The sequence below is a fragment of the Physeter macrocephalus genome, chromosome 6 (genome assembly GCF_002837175.3).
Source record: "Physeter macrocephalus isolate SW-GA chromosome 6, ASM283717v5, whole genome shotgun sequence".
Taxonomy (NCBI): domain Eukaryota; kingdom Metazoa; phylum Chordata; class Mammalia; order Artiodactyla; family Physeteridae; genus Physeter; species Physeter macrocephalus.
Window position 1 is genome coordinate 16,236,643 of NC_041219.1, and position 22,964 is coordinate 16,259,606.

The 22,964-nt window shown below is 32.8% G+C and overlaps 1 protein-coding gene across 2 annotated transcripts in view; it reads right to left on the minus strand.

Moving 5' to 3' along the window:
- The window catches only part of PPFIA2 (PTPRF interacting protein alpha 2), a 467,683-nt gene continuing 444,719 nt past the window's right edge, over positions 1-22,964 (minus strand). Inside the window, exons 26-32 of one of the 2 annotated variants that reach the window (XM_055085240.1) lie at positions 21,208-21,383; positions 17,261-17,358; positions 11,363-11,538; positions 10,421-10,489; positions 3,564-3,723; positions 2,285-2,376; positions 1-262 (exon numbers count right to left, since the gene is read on the minus strand). In XM_055085240.1, the coding sequence (XP_054941215.1) occupies positions 2,318-2,376; positions 3,564-3,723; positions 10,421-10,489; positions 11,363-11,538; positions 17,261-17,358; positions 21,208-21,383 (738 nt within the window). In that variant the 3' untranslated portion in view covers positions 1-262; positions 2,285-2,317. Of the gene's footprint in view, positions 263-2,284; positions 2,377-3,563; positions 3,724-10,420; positions 10,490-11,362; positions 11,539-17,260; positions 17,359-21,207; positions 21,402-22,964 lie in introns of both variants that reach the window. The other variant, XM_024122861.3, reaches the window with a different exon arrangement.

Below are 22,964 nucleotides of genomic sequence, written 5' to 3' on the forward strand. Positions count from 1 at the left end.
CCATTTCATAAAAGCATCTGTTGTACAGAATTTATGATGTGGATGATGCTTATTAATTATTCAAATGACTTAAGCATTTTCTTACAATTTTAGTAAACTAATCAAACTTAATATCTGACTCCCCCCAAAATCACATTTTCAGCTTAATAAACCATTAGTTGTGATTATTTCCTTAGAATTCAGTCTTCACAAAGGTTTTCACTGCTTATCATCTTCTTAGATGGTAGTGCACTTTAGGTAGAGTAGACTGAAAAGACGACATCTAAAATATGTAATGGACAGCATTAGTTTACTGAAAGATCCCAGATTGGAAAATCTCCCTCTGCGACTGTTGGTGCACCTCCATGCATCCTGCCCACTTGTGTCCTAAGGGTAGGATATCATCTCAGGTCTAACCAATGGCTGTATGTAATTAATATTTGCTCCTCTCTAATTTTGTGCAGGCGAGGTTCAGAAATAAGATTTGCTCAACTTTGTAGAAAGTATGGCAGTAATATAAACAAAGGTAGTCACAGAAAACGTCAGCAGTCCTTTTGAAAAGAGTACAGCTTGCTCATTAATAAATTGAGTTGAGTTGACCTATTCCGTGGACTAGATCTGTATTCCAACTCATATATTTTAGAGCTCTTCAAAAGAGACTTTTGTTTAATTGTGACAAAAACATAATGATAATCAGTAACATATAAAGAATCTGGGTTAGTGATGTGGCATCACTGATTCTTTCCAGTCATAATATACTTAGGAAAAGATCACAATTACTGTCCCGACACAAGAGATAAATAATAATATGTTCTGAATTGTGTTAATAACAAAAATCCTAATGTTTCCTCAAAATAGAAATTGGTTGTCCCAGATTAACTGATTGGAAATAAATACCTTTATCCCATTTAATGGTAAAAACTAGGAAATATGAACTAGAATGCCAAGCACAAAATACAGATTACAAATAGTTAAAGAGTAATTCTACCCATCAGTCAAGAGCTAAGAAGCAAGCACTACTCAACATATTAAATATAGTCATTTGTAAATTAGTGAAGTATTCTAATTCTAGTTCCTGGTAAATTATCATGTTATGTGGAGAAACTATTACAAACAGTATTTTGGAAAGCCTCTTATTTAGCCAAATTATTACAAATTTTAGATCATGCCTAATAAGATGCCAAATTGTATACCATAATTAAATTTTTAATGTTAGGGTTTTACATTCTGAAATTAAATCTCTTATCTGAAAGCTTTTTGTTTTATCATCAGCAGCTTCAAATAGTGACCCAAATAAGGCAGCATATCAGCTCCTATATTAGGCCCCAAAGACCATCAGTAAATTGTGTGGAGCTTTTAGTTCAAGGCAATGAATAAACAGCACAAGATGAGCTGTTCCTCTCCCCATCCCTTTGCACATATTTGGTTCTAAATATTGCTCTAAAAAGTGTTTTTCCAAAATTTTAATTCATCATAAATGGTAGAATATTTTGGTAAAGCACAGTTGTAGATTAAAAAATGTTTATGAGTTCTTGACATTTATTTTCTATGAAAACACAGTTTTACTAAGACCGGTTTCCAATAAAACTCCATTTTCATATGGATTTGGAAGTAGATTCCATCAACTAGTATTTCTCGAAGTACAAATGCCTTATATCTTATGATTATATAGCATGGTTTTCTGTCCTGTCTGCCACTGTTATAATGTTATTTCACTTGGTTTCTATCTGCTATAAACCCCAGATACTTAAAATTCCTATACATTTTCAACAAATATTAATCACATTGATGAAAAACAACATACCAGAAGTTCAGATTTTTCAGTTATACTTTTGTTTTTAATGTGAAATCACCTCCAGATCATTTTCCTGATTCTGCCACTATTTGATTCTGATAGGTATACTAGAATACTATTTGCCTATTTCAACTTCCCCTATATAAAATACTCACTTAAAAGTGTGTTATTCTGTAAGTGCCAAACTCTCATCAGTAAAATGCTATATGCATCAATATAAAGTGCTACGAAAAAGTAGAAGCCAGTGTAGTAGCATCCCATTGATGTGTAATAAAATAGTGACAGGCCTCCAACATATGAGCCTTAAACCATAGCAGACAGATGGTGATAGGAAATCCTAGATTAAGAGTTACAATATAAAGAACCTTTCCACTCTCTAGCAATTCAAGGGGGTTATCTCACTTCTGTACTGCTAGGCCACACCAAAGAGTATCGTGTATATTTACTAGTCTATGTAGGTTCCATTTTTTTTGGCGGTTTGTTTTTTGTCAGCCAAGGAAAACTACTCACAGCAAGTCAGTGCTGCCTCCTTTGAGTGGCTTGTCAACATGAGTATGTGCGAACAGTGGAGTTGTCTAACCTCTGCAGTCTTGATGAAGGAACTGCAAACGGAGAAAAGGGCTTTAGAGGGACTTGGATGATTGAGTACAAAATTTCAGATGAGAAAGATTTATTTTCCCTGCATAAAGGGATCTGAACATATTAATAGACCTTCTTTCTCTCAGATAGAAGCCACTCATATTCCTTTTCTCAATACAAGCTACTAAAGAAAATTTATTCCAATGTGGTTCAACTGAGCTTTCAAGTTGTGTATTCCTCCTTAGATGAAATCTGTTAACAAGAACAGTTCCCCTGGGTGCTCCTGTTTTTGAAGCAAAGATTGCTCTTGGAGAATTCAGTATGATGGACTGTCTTCCCCTCCAATACTGAAAAGCTTCTATACTCATTTTAATCATGTTAAATTGCTCATGAATTTTGCTAATGTGTTCCATAATAGTAACAACTTAGAAGAAAGATAGATCAAAGATCATAGTTTATACTGGAACTTATTTTAAGGGCCATGATAACTATCACCTTGACAAGAAATAATAATTCTAGGTGATTGTCTCAGTAAAGAGAGTGGGACTTTTTTGTTTAATGCTTACCAGACAGACAGAACTTTGTGACTACAACTTCAAATTTGTCTCTCCTTCAGAATGGCTGTTTTCCTTTGTGAAGTATATAACACAAGTCTAATGTCCACAGAAGGAAATACTAATTGGGAAATTACTGTCGGTTTTGTGTTTGTTTAATTCTCTTCTCATGGTTGTGCTTGTTTATTTAAGGCCTTCTGCCTTGGTCATAGATGAGAATATCTGATGAGTCTGAGTTTTTAAGATGAAAGAGAAAACTTGCAATATTCAAGCATGTAGGGTGACAGTGGAGTTAATTTCCATTTATTAAGGACCTTTAGTCCAAATCCATCCTTTAAACAAATTATTTACTTGGTGAATAGAAGAGTAAAGAAACACAAATCATGCAGATGTTTTTCTTCCTAGATGTGGACATTAGCTAAAATTGTCCTCTTTCGGCTATTTTAAATTATTTTTAAAATATGAATAAAGTGCCATGAGTTCATGCATTAGCAGCTTACAAAAGAGTGTGGTCTGATGAAAGCAAAGTAAACTTCAAGCAGAGCAAACCAACTTAAGAAAAGAATAAATTCCAGAAAGCTATGCAAGATCAGAGAATGATAGCATTTGCTAAACAAGCTTTTTACTTTATAAGCAGAAATGCAAAACTACTGTACCATCCGTTGTCATTTTCCTTGACTGCCCCGATGTTGTGGTTAACCTAAATCCAGCCGGTAATGTTTCTGAGGACCCAGGCATCATGCTGATTCCGTGTACTTCACGGGGAGGAAACTGCCTTCTCCAGGTCGACCCACGCCTGAAATTCTTGTCATCACTCTGCCAGTACAGAGATACAATTTGATGTAATGAAAACAAGTAAACTAGTCCAGGTGCTTAAAACATGTAACACTGATTATTTACATTCAGTCTGTAAAGTATACATATGGAATATTATACTTTATTTCGAGGGTTATATTGATTCCAAAATGAGAATGCAGGATATGTGAAATAGAAACGTTTTTATTAAAAAGTTCATATGATTTCAAATCAAAAACATATATAAAAGTAAAATCTTTGAAAATTTAAAATGAAACCCCAAAGTTTTTCCAAAAGAATATTGGGTATACTTTGTTGCACTTCATGCCAACTGTTTTTATGTTATGAGACGATATACTTAGTTGAATAAGTATTGGCTAAACACTATTTGATTCACACACTTGATTAACTATTTCATGAATTTTGCTTTTATGTATACAAGACATATGGGAAATCTATATTTGATACAGCCTGGCTCATATGGGATACTATAATTTATATTCTGTGTAAGAAACTAAATTTGTCATTTGCTAGATTTCAGCTGATACAGAATTAACTTGTAGTTTGTTGAAAAACCTATGCAAATTGTCACCTTCCTTTTAATAAATACGTGTGCTCATCAGGTGCCACTAAAAGCATAATGTAACTCTGGTTGCTGTTTTACAATGTAATTCTTGTTGCTGATTCTATTATATCTTAATTGCGTAAAATCTTCCCTCTCTGTGCATACACATTGTACCTGCAGACAAACAATTATTTTCTCTGAATTGGTAAGCAACAATATGTAATTTACCATTTGACTGATTATATTCTTTGTTTCTAATCTAAGGAAAATATTAATCATTCTACATAGATCTTATCTTCTTATATTATTAAGTTTTTCATCTAAGGAAGGACTGTCTGCTCCCTAAAATTATAAATATGTGTGGTTGACTCTGCTAGCTCAGGTGACTTCATTTGGGCATAGAGAGTATAGATAGATATTCAGCCTAAATTATCATTGTTATAAATAAGAAACACTATAAAGTAGTCATCATAGACTACTAATTTAAGTAGCATACAAGGTTAATCTGGGAAAAATAAAATCATTTATGTAATTACATTTATCCATTTTTCTTTTAGAATCCTTATTATTAATATATAAATTTTGTTTAGATTTGATAGCCATTTTACACTTTAAGAGATTTCTGCTCTTCTCAACTGCTGCATTTTACTTTGCCTTAGACCTCCAAACGTCTATAAATGGAAAAAAGAAGCAGAATTTCACAGTTGTGACCTCTCTGACTTCTTGAATCTTGGAGAAGTTGTTGCATGAACATACATTTTCTTCAGTTCTATAAAACATTACATTACATTGTAGGAATGTACAGCTCCTATAATGTGTGAGATAAGAGCTCAAAAATATGCCAGTAAGTTGAGAATTTAAATCATGATTCCTTAACTTCTGCTCTTTCAACACAGTGTTACTGCAGAAAGTTAATGGGAACTATAAGCAACAACGTCACAGGAAAAGGTTTCCATGAGAGGAGATTGAAAGATATGCTCTCAACTGAGGATATCCTCTGTCTGTAGCAGCACATGAACACTTCTCAAATCATTTCAGTGGAATCTGAATGCGATCAGCCCCAGAAACAAGTCTATTCTGGCTCCAGCTAAGTTGTTTAGATATTTTTGTTCACACTCAAAAAACAAAACCAAAATCAAACAAAGAAACAAACAAAAAACTGAGACAAAAGCGGCTAGGGGGTTTGAATGATAAAATCATGTGCTTTTTTAGTAATAAAAAGAGGCAGCATATTTTAAAGGCAGATAATAACGTTCCAGTTAGGCCTTTCAACTTGTTCATTACTTTTAAGAAGCAACACTAGAACCCACATAGACTTGTGTCTCTGACTGGACCTCTACTTCAGGTCAGTCTGCATTTTAGAATCTAATGATATGGCAGATCTTTAATAAAATTTTTATTAAAATTATTTTTCCAACTTTTAAGTAAGGATAATAATTGTATTTAAAAGTGTGTATGTGTTTATGCAGACTATCTTTTTGATTCAACAATCAAGAATAAGGATTAAAAGCAGATACAAACAACTATATATAAAATACATAAACAACAAGGCCCTACTGTACAACACAGGAACCTATATTCAATAACCTGTAATAAGCCATAATGGAAGAAATGAAATTGAGTTATTTGTAGTGAGGTGGATGGACCTAGAGTCTGTCATACAGAGTGAAGTAAATTGGGAGATTGAGATTGACATATATACACTACCAAATGTAAAACAGATAGATAGCTAGTGGGAAGCAGCCGCATAGCACGGAGATGAGCTCAGTGCTTTGTGACCACCTAGAGGGGTGGGATAGGGAGGATGGGAGGGAGGGAGACGCAGGAGGGAAGAGATATGGGGATATGTGTATATGTAAAACTGATTCACTTTGTTATAAAGCAGAAACTAACACACCATTGTAAAGCAATTATATTATCAGCCAAAGACTTTAAAGCAGTTATCATAAATGTGTTCAGAGAACTAAAGGAAACCATGTATAAAGAATTAAAGGAAAGACTCATCAAATGACTCATCAAATAGAGGATATCAACAGAGAGACAGAAATTATACATATATATGATATGTATTATATATGTGATATATATATTATATATACATATATATACAGAGAGAGAGAGAATCTAATGGAAATTCTGGAATTGAAAAGTGAAATAACTGAAATTAAAAATGCACTAGAGAGGTTCAATAGCATCTTTGAGCTGGAAGAATAAAGAATCAGCAAACTTGAAGATACAGCAATTGAGATTATTCAGTCTAAAGAACAGAAAGAAAAAAAGAATGAAGAATAATGAACAGAGCCTCAGATACCCATGGAGCATCTTTGAACACGCAATATATACTTAATGGAAATTCCAGAAGAGGAGCGAATTAGGCAGAAAAACAAATTTGAAGAAATAATAGTCCAAAAATTGAAAAATTTGATGAAAAACATTAATTTACACATCTAAAGTCCAAGTAGACATCAAAGTAAAGCTGTTAAAAGACAGCGAAAATCTTGAATGCAAGAGAGAAATTGATGCATCATACAAGGGAACCACAATAAAATTAACAGCTAATTTTGTATCAGAAACAATGGAGGCCAGAAGGAATTAGATGGCATATTCAAAGTGCTGAAAGAAAAAAAATCCTGTCAATCAAGAAGTCTTTGTCCAATAAAACTATCCTTCTACAATGAAGGTGAAATAAAGACACTCCTAGACAAAGAGTGAGAATTTGTTGCTAACAGGCCTGCCTTATAAAAAATACTAAAGGAAGTCCTTCAGGGTAAAAGGAAACGACACTTGACAGTAAACTGAATCCACATGAAGAAATAAAGAGCAAAAGGCAATTATATAGGTAAATACAAAGACACTATAAACATATTTTTCTCTTTTATTCTCTTAACTGGGTTAAAAAACAATTGTTGGGTTTATAACGTAAGAGGGAATAGAGTTATACTGGAGAAAGGAAAGGACACCAGACAGTAACTTGAATCCACAGAAGAAAATGAAAAGAACCAGAAATGATAAATATGTGGTTTAATATAAAAAATTCTATAAATACATTTTTTCTCCTCTTAAATTTTAAAAAGACATATAAAGCAATAATTATAACACTATTATTGGATTTATAACACACATGGATATAATATATATGACAATAATAGCACAAAGGGTAAGGGAGGGAATTGAGCTATATTGGAGCAAAGTTTTGATAATTTATGAGAATTGAGTTAGTATTAATCTGAAGTATATTGTGATAAATTACATATTATAATCTCTAGAACAAACAGACTAGTAACTCAAAAATATAATAAACCACAAAGGAATTAAAATGTACATTAGAAAAGTATTTAACACAAAAGAAGACAGTAAAGGAAGAACAGAAGCACAACAAAAACAAAAGAAAACATGAAGCATATAGAAAAAAATAAAATTGCAGAGAGAAATCCAACCATATCAATAATTACTCTAAATATAAATAACTTAAACATTCGGACTAAATGTGAATGACTTAAACATTATCAAACCAGATTAAAAAAAAGATTCAATTATTCACTCCCTACAAGAGACATTTTAGATGCATAGATACAAATAGGTTGAAAGCAAAAGAATGAAAAAATATACACCATGCAAAGAGTAACCACAAGTGAGGTAAAATGTCTATACCAATATTAGATAAAATAGACTTTAAGACCAAGAAATATACTAAAGACAGATATTTTATAATGATAAAAGGGTCAATTCATCAAAATGATATAATTATGTGCACCTAACAACAGAGTCCCAAAATACATGAAACAACGCCTGACAGAACTGAAGGGAGAAACAGAGAATTCCACAATAGTAGCTAGAAAGAGAACCTACTGAACAGGAGAAAACATTTGCAAATGATATGACTGATAAGGGGTTAATATCCAAAATATATAAATAGCTCATATAACTTGACAACAAAAAGAAACAACCCAATTAAAAAATGGGCAGAAGATGTGAATAGACATTTTTCCAAAGAGGACATTCAGATGGCCCGCAGACACGTGAAAAGATGCTCAACATCATTAATCATCAGAGAAATGCAAACTAAAACCATAATGAGATATCACCTCACCTATCAGAATGGCTGTCATCAAAAAGAACACAAATAAGAAATGCTGGAGGGGATGTGGCAAAAAGGGAACCCTTGTACACTGTTGGTGGGAACGTAAATCGCTGCACCCATTGTGGAAATCAGTATGGAGGTTTCTCAAAAAACTAAAAGTAGAACTACCATGTGACCCAGCAATTCCACTCCTGGGTATATATCCGAAAAAAATGAAAACACTAATTTGAAGAGATACATGCACCCCAATGTTCATAGCAGCATTATTTAACAATTGCCAAGATATGGAAGCAACCTAAGTGTTCATCAATAGAAGAATGGATAAAAAAGATGTTGCATGTATATATACAATGGAATACTACTCAGCCATAAAAAAAGAATGAAATTTGCAGCAACATGGATGGACTCGGAGGGTATTATGCTAAGTGAAATAAGTCAGACAGAGAAAGACAAATACTATATGATATCACTTATATGTGAAATCTAAAAAATAAAGCAAACTAGTGAATATAACAAAAAAAGAAACAGATTCACAGATATAGCGAACAAACTAGTGGTTACCAGTGGGGAGAGGGAAGGGTGGAGGGTTAAAATAGGGCTGGGGCTTAAGAGGTACAAACTATAATGTATAAAATAAGCTACAAGGATATGTTGTACAACACGGGGAATATAGCCAATATTTTATAATAATTATAAATGGAGTATAACCTTTAAAAATTGTGAATCACTATGTTGTACACCATAACATATAATATTGTACATCAACTATACTTCAATAAAAAAATTTTAAAATTAAAAAAAATTTTAAGTGGCTAAATAAATAAAAACCAAAAGAAAAATTAAAAAAAAACAAAAAAACAAACCATAATGGAAAAGAACATGAAAAATATGAATAAGAATATATATATATACACACATATATATAGAGAACTGAATCACTTTGCTGTATGCGAGAAACTACCACAACATTGTAAATTAACTATACTTCAATAAAAAAATTTTAAAAAAGAATAAGGATTGAAAAAATTGTCAAAGTTATAAAATTAAAATCAGTTAAATATTAACTCTTTTTTAAAAATATTAATCATTATCCTGATTGGACAGGAGTTTGAATTTACAGGAAGTTAGCTGAGGTCAAGACTGTAGAGCTTATCTGTCTAACTTCCTCTGAAAAGGACAGCTTGGGTTTTATAAAACCAAGATCAGCTGCCCTGCCCATTTGAATGTGGAATTATTGTCTCATTTTAGGAATTGCTGTGTTCATTCACAAAACTATTTTAATCAGCTTCTCTTTACAGCCAAGAAACACCTGCATTTTGCAATACAGAATTATGCATCACTGTATTTTCCACTTCATACTCAGGTTTCCTCCCCATTTCCTCCAGAAAGATCCTTGAAAACCTCAGAAGGAATATTAAAATCCACAGTTTATCAATGCACAGAGTGTGCTAACGTCCCTTGTATTCCTTCATCTTGGGAGACTACTTACATGTTTACTATTTTCCAAATCATTTAAACATGCATATACTATGTGTAGAGATTCTTACACTCAATATAACCTTCAATTCCTATGACTGTTAAAATGTTACTCATATATTTTTAAGGAAAACACAATATTGATATCTAAAATAATCAAAAGCTTCCCATTTATTGAAAGCAAGTTTTCTCTTCCTTTTAATATCCTAAAATTTCCTGTGAAGATATACTGATATTTAAGAAATAAGCACATCCCTTATTAAAGAGCTGAATTTATTAGGACTAGTGTTATCATTACTTACAATTTAAAAAATTTTTGCTCAACATTATTTTGCTGTCATAGCTCATGAAAAATATCTGAATTTGAATTACTTCTTAGTGTTTCTAACTGCTGATATGATAATATCTATGAATTCATAAAGTTCTTTCCCAAATCAAATTAGTAAAATTAAATATTTAAGAATAATAGTGGGGAAAATTCTAGATTCTATCCATAGAACAAGCATCTGATTAATTTTGAGCACTAGTCCTTGAAAGCCATTTTACTTGTACTGTCCCAGGTCCCTTTTGAATGACAATGACAGACAAAGACTTACTTCATCCAGTCGCCGTTCAGTTCCCAGAGCCAGGAGGTTATTGTATTCCCTTTCGAGAATCTGCCTTGCCTGTCAAGATCAGATTAGAGTTAACATCATTGAAGTCACCTTTTATTTGAAAAATCATAGCAATTATATTTACCTGAGAAAACATTCCAATACCCTGTTTTATTTATAGGGGTCTCATTTTTTTCATCCTCTATAAGCCATTGTAAATTTAAACTATAAACACAAGGAAGGGCAATTTTCTTTAGTCTGTGGATAGTAGAAACAGCCTCACATAAACGTCTGAGGTCAAAGGGTTTGACCTCACTTTGTTACTTTATTCCAACTGAATATTTTATGTAAACTTTGAAATATATAAAAATGAAATAAAAAGTAAAGTTAGACTGCCACATTTTTATCAAGTCCATGCAGGTAGTTCTCAAACCTGGCCAATCATCATCATTTGGGGAAACTTTAAATGATTAGGGTTCCTGTGCCCTATCTCTTGATATCTGATTTCTTAGGCTTGTGATATAGATTGCACGTTTTATTTTAAGTTTTTAAGGAACTCCAGCAATTCAAATAATTATCCAGACTTGGGAATCAATGGCACACCCAGAGCTGAGTGTCTGTATAATTCAGACATGTAAATAGAAATGACTGCCCCTCAGACAGGCAGAGACTAAAGGCCATCTGTCAGGGATATTTTTCGGGGGAATCTGTCATTCAGGTGGGAGGTTGGACCACATAACTTCTAAACCCCTTTCTACTTAATTTTATGATTTTGTTTTGGTTAGAAATCCAGTAGCTTGAAATTAAAGTCCCAGTGACATGTATCAAAGGTTGAACTAACTCCCATTAGGAATCATGAATACACAGCCGACTTTTTTTCCTAAAAGTTTACTTTGTCCTTACATAAACCAGAACACAGTGCAACTACAGCACAAAGGGGCTTGCCTGGGTGTTCTGTGTTGGAATCTGTAGTAATAAAGCTAAGCTGCTGTAGTCAAAGTTCTCATCCAGGGCTATAAGTGAGCCATGCACACCACTTTCAAGAATATTATTTGCATATTCTCGAAGTCCAATTGCTTGTATCCAGCGAATAACTCGATCATTGCTCCACACCAACACATCTAGAAAAAGAGGTGCATCATTTTAGGCTGCAGTATTTTGCATAGTAAATAAAAACTGCTGGCTGAAATGAGTCACAGGTGTCTGGCCAAGTCAGCATTTATGCTGGCTTCTTTATCCACTCCCTAGTGCAGCAGCTGGCTCCTTGTGTTACATGTATTTACCATTCTAATAACTAACCCTTTCTACTTTTAGCCCAGAAAAAAATTTGTGATTTTAAGAGTGTTTGTTATCACTGAAATGAGAGCATTTCCATCACATGGAACATAATGTCTCAAAGTGTTTCTTGTTTTCATTCTGGAGCTCTAGGGGTCTGTCTGAAGTTCAATGCTTTTACCACCAGATGGGGACATTTCTTATTTGTGTCCATATACAGGTCTTCAGTCAAGAGAGCAAGATGACAATCTAAAATGGTTCTTCATCAGAGTATTTTTAAACTACTACCTAACTACTGTGTATAGGCTAGAAGAAACTTTTTTTTTTTCCGTCTGAAGCAATAAGTCAGAGAACAGAATAGTAAGAAAACAGGCACTCAATAGTTTGATACTTACCCTACTATTTTGTCAATCCGTTATTTCTCAATCACATACTAATCCAAAAATCAACCACTCTCAAGTCATAAGTTGTTTTTCCTTTTAGGATGAAACGCAATATTTTACTAAGGTACAAAACACTTTGAATTTTATTTTCTAAAACTAAAACCTTTAGAGAAAAATGTCATATATACCTTTTTAGACCAAAACATATCAAAGTATATTTTATCCTTTTTCCATTCCTTCTCATTATGAGTTGACATAATACTACATAATAGCCAGCAAAACAGTCAGAAGGACCAGAATGTTCCATTGAAAAGAAAGAATTTTGAGGAACTTATGGGGAAATAAGAAAAGAATTAAACCTTTTTTTCTAATCCTTAAGGGGAAATGAGAAAATAATTAAAACTTTTTTTCTAAGAAAAGATTTAAAACTTTTTTTCATTTCTAGAAAGGGAAATGAAACCCATAAGTTACTAGTACAGTAAAAGTAAGTTTTCCTATTAATTTTTTTTTCTTTCAGAATGAAATTTATACCTTATCTGGAAAAAGTATAAAGAATACTTTGGGAACTATTCTTCAACTTCAACTGTTCATTTCCCCAATTTAAATTATATGCAAAAATCTTATTAGTATTTTCTCCTTTGTGTGTGTGTGGGGGGGGAGAGTACTTATATATTTTTTCAAAAGCATTACTAATTTGTCTTTCACTCTCCTAATTCTTTCAGTGACCCTAAGTGCTTAATTTTAATGAATTTCAGTCTATCAGTCTTCCTTTAGGGTTAATGATTTTTGTGTCATGTATAAGAAATATTTGCCTATTTCTAGAGAATATGAAGATATTTCTCTATGTTCATATTCTCTTTTCTCCTTGGATTTTCTGGTGATGTTTTCTCTCAGCTTTTATTTGTCTGAAATATATTAATTCTATCTTTAATATTGATAACAGTTAATAGAGTTTTAGGTGAGATGTTAGTTTCAATCAGCATTTTAAGGATGTCATTCCATTTAAATCTGGTGTTATTTCAATTGTGGAGTCAGATAGCTCAAGTGTTGTTCCTTTGAAAGTAATGTGGAGTCTGCTCTGGAAGGTTCTAAATTTTTGTTGTCGTTGTTGTTTGTTTGTTTTATTTTGTTTTGTCTTATTCTGGTCATGGTTTTTAGCAGCTTTACCGTGCCCAGATGTGTTCTCCCTGCCTTTTTCTTTTTAATCTTGCTTGGCATTCGTAAAGTGTCTTGAATCTGTGGCTTGTTGTTCCCATTCATTTTTTAAAAAATATCCACCAGTATCTTTTCAACTATTGCTTCTTCCTCATTCTCTCTTACCTCTCTTTTTGGGATTCCAATTACACCTATACTAGACTCCTCCCTGTGTCCAGTGTCTCTAATGATCTGTTTTGTATCACTCATCCTTTTGTTTCTTTTCACATTTCAGGCCAGATATTTTCATCTGATCTATCTTTTATTTCATTATTAGTTCCAGTTTAAACTTTCTGCTTCTTAAAATTTCCATTTAATCATTTCTTAACATATTGATTCTAGCTATTTATTAAAAATTTTCCATTTTGTCACCTATTTTCTTAACGCATTAATCACAATTGTTTTAAAGTCCATGTCTGAAAAAAAATCATCCAGGGTCACTTGTGGATATATTTCTATTTTCTGTTTTATTCCTTTTGGTTTTCCTCATTTTGCCCCATTATTTGACATGTTATATATATATATGTATATATATGTGTGTGTGTGTGTGTGTGTGTGTGTGTGTGTATATATATAAAATCCCTGACTTTATGACTGAAAAATGCCTCAAAAGGAACTTTGCATAAAGTGTCACGCTTACTTATTTCCTGTTTCTCCAGGTTCTTGGTTCCTCAAGGCCTGGCAGCTTTGGCACCTCTAAATTACAATGTTCCCTCCCCTGTTCTGTAAGACAGGGAAAAGCAGCAGAGAATGACAGGCTTACCTCTCAACACATTTCTCTTTTTGTCAAGATCATGGCCTCTCAAGGCTTGGGTGTCTTAGTTGCTTTCTGCTGCCTTCAAACATCTGTTTATTGATTGATCTAGTTTTTCTACTTGTTCTTGGTTGAAGATTGATCTGATTTAATGTATTCCATTATAGTCAGAAGTGGAACTTCCTCAGATTAATTTGTACTCTTTTTGTCTCTACCAATCCATGGTGGTGGTAAAGCATTTGCATATGAATCTGGAAGGTATATATACCTCACATACCTCTACTTAACTCCTATTGTGGCTTGAACAATCTTATTTCAAAAGAAAGGCCCTAAGTCTCTCTTTGGATTTGGTTTAATGAGAAACATGTGAGGAAAGACTCAAAATGCCCACTTTCCACAATCGTATTACTGTATCCTGCTCCAACCAAAGAGCATTACTGTATCCTGCTCCAACCAAAGAATGAATTTCTTCAGGAAGTAGGATGTTTATTGTCTCTCTCAGAGTTTCAGCTCTTTCTTTCCCCATGTCTTCAGCAAAGCAAAGGACTTAGGTAATAATCCTTACTATCTATGGAAATTTTATATTATATATATATTCACTGGGTCTCCCTAGTCAGTCCTAAAGTATATGTTTTCCTCTGAGCATTCATTAGTTTTTCCATTGAGGCATTAGACATCAGAAAACAGGATGTAAGTTTGTTGGTATTACATTTTGGTTACATTAGTCAGCTGCTGTTGATAGCAACTGATTAGTTCTAACTACTGGTTATACCACACTTGCACTTCAAAAGTTGGGTAGGTATGTATGGTATGTATGGTTGGCAGTAACAGTTCTGCAATTATTTTTACTAAATGCAACATATAAAAAAAGAATGGGACAATGGTTCAACAAAAATGTAGAGTTTTCTTTACACTAAATGGATTTGTAAATAGGAAGTATTTGTTCTTTTCTGGAGCTGGATTTATATTTTGATAGTTTATGACATATTTTGTAGTTATCATATTTCTGTAAATATACGTCTACCAAAAATTCCATTGCCATAACTGTAGTTATTCATGAAATAATAATAAAATAATCCATTTATTTACAAGGTAAAGGTAAATAAGACACTAATACCAAATTCTCTTCTTCAGAACAACATAGTTTTGTTTTTTTTTTTCATTTTGTAAATCAGATCCCTTTCTATAAATCTGTTTCCAAGCAATATTTATGCTCTGACTTTAAAGCTTTGTAAGGATCCTCTTGACCTAAACAATAAATGTCTAGAGATCAGTGTTGACTGTTTCCTAGCAACAAATTAAATGCTTATAGATTCTTGATATTCACATGGTCTCCTCACTTCAGAAAGCTGTAAGGTCAAGGTTAATTAACACTTCAGATAATAACAGAGACCCCTAGTCACAGTCAAGAGTTATTTCTGTAAATGTCATCAGATCAGTTACAGGAAACGGGCTATTTATGATCTCACTCACAGCTACATCACACATGGAGTTGCCTGTGTATAATCATAGTGAATCCTGCCAGATTTTCTCAGAGCTACACTCTAACTAGCAATTGCCAAATACTAATGTAATACTTGATGTAGTGCCAAATCATCTGTCTATATAAGAAGCATTTCATGTGATGAGACCAAGCATAATAAAATCTAATTGGAAAAAATATTTCAAAAAAGAAAACCAGAAATGGGTATCCCACGGGTAAAATCTATTTGTGTGCTAAAACATCTTCTGTTAGGTCAAGCACAGACTTCCTTTTGGTGTCTTTCTTTGGCCAATTAGTTCCTAAATTTCAATTCAACTGAACAGCAGTGCTCTAAAAACAACTTGCAATTTCCTGGGTCCCCCAAATAAAGTGAAATCAAATAACCCAATTTTGATAATGGAAGAACACTTTCTTGCTCCTAGGTAATGAGTCAAATGAAGTGTTACAAGAAATCCAATGTGTGTCTGTCTACTCTCCAATGAACCATATATAGAAAAATATTTTTAATCAGTCACCTTCACAGGTATTCAAACCCATTCCACTCTAACTAATGTACTGTCCAAGAACTGCCAAAGATAAAAGTGATTTCTGACAATATTTATCACAAATGAAAATTACGAAGTCTAAGATAGGTGATCTGAAAGAATAAAACAGTGCTAAACTTTAATATGGGAAGGAAGGGTAACATGTAATATATACTATTTTCATGTCTAAGGTAAGCCCTAAAGGCAGTGAAGATGACAATAAACAGACTTGTGCCTAACTTTGAACAATTAATGTACAAACACTTATTGAATTTGATGAAATGCTTCCATATATCAACTCCTGGGTAATGGTAAACAGAAATATAAGGAGTTTATTTTGCTTCTAATCAAAATTTTCTTCAAAAAATTTGAGCTTTTTTTCCATTAAAAAGTATAAATAGACATAAAAGGGCTTATGATTTTTGCCCCAAAAAGTCCCGTAGATATTTATATCTTATACCTAATCATTAAATTTTCCTTCAACAACAACAATAATAAAAATAAAGTGGTCTCTAACAAGTATAAAGTCTAACATGTTGTTCTTTTTAAACAATTATTTCCCCTGTATATTAAGGTACTGCTCAACATTTAAAGGGTTAATGACTAAATACAGTACTTTTCTAATAAGTCTGTTATAGGAAGTGTCTTATTGGTTTGTACAAACAATAGTTGCACCAGTTAGTAATGTTTCTAAAATCATTCCTAGCTAAAATTATTAGTGTACTAGTCTCATTTATAGGGGAAAATTCCCTCTGTAACTTCTATATAAAAATCCCTGTATAACTTCAACCACTATATTACAAAAATAAAATATCTGGTCACTGAAATAGAATTCAAATGATGCAAACCAGGGATAAACTGCTGTAAATAAATTATATACCATGTTTCTCTGAATTATAATGAGAATGTTCTATTAAAAGTCTGACAAAACTATGTGGAGGCATTTAGGATAAACAGAATATATAAGGAATAGGTTCAGAGGAATAAATCTCAATTCAGAAAATCAAGAATATTCCCCAAATGGGATATCTATCTTATAAAGTGATGATATCCTTTTCTGAGTTTTAATCAGAAAAGTAATGAAAAAGAAATAATGATGACACTCTTCTAGCTGAATACTTACGTTACTTAATGACACTTGTAATGCATACAGCATTTTAGGTTCATAAAAGTGAAAGCTAAAAATCCCAGAAAAAAAATGGCATTTGATATGAAAGAAAGACACATTACCTTTTATTTCATGTTGGCTTGCTTCTCGTCTTCTTTCTAGTTCTTTTCGGTCATAATTCAACCTTTTTAAGCACATAATTCCATACTGTAAACTTGTTCTGTTATTTTTTTTTTTAAAAGAGAAAACACAGTTTACTCAGTAGATGATTAAGCATAGTCAACACTATGCACTACTTCTTCAGGCAACAGGTTAATAAATTCCATTTGTAATTAAACCCTTTAGAATTGGAGGGAATTAAAATTATAGTTATTCTAAGCACACAGTGTTTCTAAAGAGTAAAAAAAAAAGTATTTTCGAAATAAAATAACCATAGTCTTAAAAATAATCTTGGATTATGTTGTTCATCCACATGTCTTTGTTTTCCATTAGGCTATTTCAACATTGTTTGAAAACAAATGAACATTTTACTCCTTTGAAAAGAGTCACTATTATGGAGACAAGAAGGAAGTTATAAGAAAGGGATACTCTTCTTTTTAGCTGATGAGAAAAATAATATAAAAACATGAATGAGGGGCTTCCCTGGTGGCGCAGTGGTTAAGAATGACACGGGTTTGAGTCCTGGTCTGGGAAGATCCCACATGCCACAGAACAACTAAGCCCATGCACCACAACTACTGAGCCTGGGCTCTAAAGCCTATGAGCCACAACTACTGAGCCCATGTGCCACAACTACTGAAGCTTGCACACCTAGAGCCCGTGCTCTGCAATGAGAGAAGCCACCACAATAAAAAGCCCGCACACCGCAACAAAGAGTAGCCCCCGCTCGCCACAACTAGAGAAAGCCTGAGCACAGCAACGAAGACACAATGCAGCCAAAAATAATAAATAAATAAATTTATAAATAAATAATAAAAATATGAATGAGTTAAGTGATAACATACAGAACCAAATACCAAAATGAATAGCCACCAACTCTAAGTGATACAGAAATATGTGAAAGGAACAAGTCAGCACATACTGAAACTCTATGTGGAAAGGATATTGTGGAAGAGCAGAAAACTGACTGATCCTTAAAGGATCAGGCAGAGGGAGGGTTAGTAAAGGATATGGAGCACCATGAACATAGGACTGCTGATGAAATGTTAAATGTGTGGTGATAGATCCTCTGTCCAGAGTGAAGATCTATACCAGGAAGTTAGGAGGAATAAGATTTTATATGGAGAATGGGGTTACATTAAGGAAAGTTTGCATTCAGAGTAAGTGTCAACACATCAAGGTGATAAAAATTACTGGACAATTTTCACAGCGGGATAAAAATGACAATAAAAGGTTTTGGTTTAGGAGAGAATAATCTGGTAGTAACACAGGAGTTGGGGAAAATAGGTAATTCTAGGGGACAGGGAAATTAGTTGAAGAAGAAATGCTGTCAAAATAAAGGTCCCACTAAGGACAAAGAAAAGCATGAAAAGAAAATCTAGAAACCAGAGATGTTCAGAGAGAAGAAAGAAGACTTACTGGTATTATATATAAAGGATCTCTAGGCCTCAAGAATAAAGAGCACTGAATATTAGTGATTTCTTAAATGTTTAGAATTATAGACAAATTTAGACATACACATTGGCCAGGGTACTCTTAAGTGCTGGATGCATTTCTAAGCCTTGCATTTTAATAAGAACAACTCTGAGTTCAAATATTTCAGAATCAGAGGAAAACGGAAAGAAATCTGCATTAATTGCTGTTATGGGATAAACTGTGTTTCCCCAAATTCTTACAATGAAGCCCTAACGCCCAATACTTCAGAATGTGACTGTGATTGGAGACTTAATTAATTGGAGATTTAATTAAGTTAACATCAGATCATCAGGGTATGCCTTAATCCAGTATGACTGATGTCCTTATAAGAGGAAATTTGGACACACAGAGAAACCTGGGAAGTACACACACACAGGAAAGATGATGTGAGGACACAGTGAGAAGGCAGCTATCTGCAAGCCAAGGAGAAGAAACCAATAATACTGACACCTTGATCTTTGTTTTCTAGATTCCAGAACTTTGAGAAAATAAATTTCTGTTGTTTAAGCCACCCATCTATGTTATTTTGTCATGCTAGCCCAAGCAAACTAATTCAGTGGAATACCAGATAATACTGATGTAAAAACCATCATAGACATTAGCCAGCTTGAGGTTAAACCACTGGGTCTTGCCTAACTTCTGCCCAGTTTTTGTATGTAATGTAAAATTGTGCTATAAAAAGGATATATGTTGTTACAACAATGTCTTGTCAGATGTAAAACTGGGCTGTAAAGACAATGGGATGCCATATGCAGTAAAGTATTACTTGCTTAAAGTCAGAGCTAAGAATAGCATAAAGATGAAGCTTGTGTATTTCCCAGAACAAACAAGAACCCTGCCATTTGAGTAATTTTTAGTTTTTAAAAAAGAAAACTTGATCCCTGGATGAATCATTTCGACTATAATAATAAAGCAATTAAAAGTTGATCCAGTGAAGAATAGAAAACAGGCACAAGTGTGTCATCAAAAATTCTAATATTTAAAAGTCTATTGCAACCACACAAAATTTGAGGCCCTAAATGTTCAGTGACAGGGAACTCACTACCTCACAATGTGTGTACTATAGAGCAATTGAGAGTGATACAAAGTTTTATTTTCTGTTGAACATAAATCACTCACCCTATTATCTATACCTATTTGTACTAGAAAAGCACATGTTCAAGACAGCAAATATTACTCTATCACGTAATATTAAAACATAAGAAAACTTATCTCAAGTCTTCCCTTATCCAAGCTAAATATCTTTAGTTCCTTCCTTTCCCCCAGATTTTTACCACTTTATCAATAACAATTTAATGTCCATAAATTAATACAGTTTCTTATTGTTATCTCACCACATGGTAGGACTTTTATTGTGCCTGCCAATAAACACAGTCTAAATATGCCCTGTCAAGCCATTAACCAGAACTGAGATTTTTGTGTCAACTATAAATCACATATCTTTTTCAATTGAACTGCTTTTAAATCATGAATTCCCCATCCAGCATTTTAATGGTTTTTAAAAACGATGTTATATTTATCTCTACTAAATTTAATCCAACAGTGTAAACAACTGTGTTAAGATTCAAAATATTTTGATAAATTTGACTGAAGAATCTCAATTATTATCTCTTTATCCTAACTTTAGTCATTAACATATATGATTTTTATACCATTTTAATTTCCATCACTAATTAAATGTTGGACAGGATGTGAACAAATAGTATCCCAAATTGTCTAGATTTATATTTATTAATTTATTATAATAACTAACTGTATATAAAATAATCATAATACAACTGACAATTTTGCAGATAACCTACAAAGAGATCAGGCTACAACATAACATTTATGACATGGTATTATAACAACCCTTTTTTTACTCCCTAGATGATAAGCAACTTGAAAAACTAATTTTCATTTGCCTTTCATTTATTTGTGCTCTTACCAATGTCTCATAACCCATTCAGTATTTTTCCTCAAAATTAATGTACAAATAAGCAAAAGCACTAAAAGGTTTACACAAAAACAAAAATTTTCTTCAGAAGAGAATTCCTTCTCAAAATTTTTTCTAGTATATCCCTAAGTTATATAATTTATAACTCCATATAGAGTTGGGACTGATGATTTTATTCTTAAAAATAATTTTCTAATATTAAAACATATATAGATACAAATCACAAACATGAAATTTCCTACAGATACAGGGGAAAAAAAGATCTATGCTGTATGAGAATTTTGTACTGGCCAGTTCCATAAACTCTGGGCATGTAATATGCACCCAGCTCTACATTAGATAGTCCCGCAATTTGTTGCATAAAGATACTTTGCCAAGTAGATGTACACAGATGTTTCGAAGAGCACATATTCTATATTTCTTAAATATCTCTTTATGTTCTAGTAATATATACAGTTATTTATTTTTCACTTTAATTACTTTTTGGAAAAAACGTACCGATGGAAACTATCCACCATTTTTAAATGGACACGGAGATCTTTTTTTGTTAGGTGATCTAACATTCTTGCATCTACCAAGCATTCCATAAAATAACTTCTGTACTGAGGTAACCCCAGGCTGGGAAGCCATTCGTTTCCAATCCACTCGTGGTTCATATCTCCATATGCCAGGGTCTGTAGAAAAACCGGACACTAGAATTGTTTTATAGCAGTCAAGTTTCTTAGCCAATAAAATGAGACGGTAATTGGAGGGTATGGGCTATCATTATAATTGATATTTAATTCCTATGATATATTGAAACAAAGTGGAAATAATATTTAGCCTCTAAATATTTGATTTATTTTGGTACAAAGTGGAACTCTGGGTACATGTATCAAGGTCCTTGACTAAAGAGAATGATTATGTTCACTTTGTTTGCTCAAAAGGAATTACATTTTATACAAATATGCATTTTAATTCAAAAGCTAAAATGAATGATATAATATAAATGCTGAGCTTAAAGATCCTTTCTTTGTATTGATAGATTTATTTAATTTAACTTATTTTATTTTAATCTGTTAGCCAATACGCCACCATTTCCTTCTCTTCAATGCTACTATTACCATTGCCATGGTGTAATGGCAAATCTTGATGTGAAAATAGAAATCTCAGTAAATGAATAGAGAAAGGAGCCACAAGGCTAGAGAGATAGAGTGCTGAAGCTTTATGTGGCCATTGTTGTTACCTACTGAGGCATGCAGCCCGTATTCTATAAAAATTGATGCAATCAGTCTTTCGTAGATATCAATCAATACAGACTCTGTACTTAAAGAAGCAGAGCATGATCAAAATGTAAGACAATCTAATTCTTTAATATAACAATATGAACTGATCTTACCACTGTTCTTAAAAGCCAACGTGAAAACCAAAATCAACCATCATCTCTAAAGCAATTTTTAAAAAGAACTATTAATCTCTATTAATTTGACAATGTCTTCTATTTAGTTCCTTATCAAACAACAAATTCACAATTATAACATGTATTTCTAATGAAAATCTAGGTGTTCCCTTTATTTTGTGTGTTCTTAAAAAATGAAATTCTCACTAAAATAAAAACCTAATGCAACCCTAATTTACTAAATGTTTAAATGTAGGTCCTAGTAATAACTACAAAAATTTTTCTTACAGTCAAAGTTTGAATCACATTACCTATAACACACATTAATTCTTTTAGTAATAAACATGCAGAAATGTTGAAAAAGGAACAGCTTCCTTGCAAGCATACATGTTTGTTCAAAGTACAGATGCTTATTTCACATGCCATCTCAATAAATGGGAGCGACTTCTGATGTGTAGTCACAAGGCTAAAGCATGTCCCTCCAGCTCCATTTCTCACACACTTTCCACTATACTTTAAAGCATAGGTGATTCCAAATAAGCTTTTTGAAATCTCCCCTCCCCCCTTACATCCAACATAAATGATTCCTGATTAAATATATTCAGGGGTGATTTCCAAGAAATTTAAGTTATAGTTCATTCTTTTAAAGGAGAAATGAAATTTTCCTTTCAAAAGAGGCCAGGTATAAAATGATGATCATCTTCTTTGCAAAATACGGTGATTTTAAAAGACGTATATATTATTAAACATAATAAAGTCAAATACATGATTAGCCTAATCTTAAGCTAAGTGAAGACTTATAATATTATGACATAAAATTTTCTTACTTTATATCCTTATAGACTACTAAATGATATTGTTTTAAAGCATATGAATT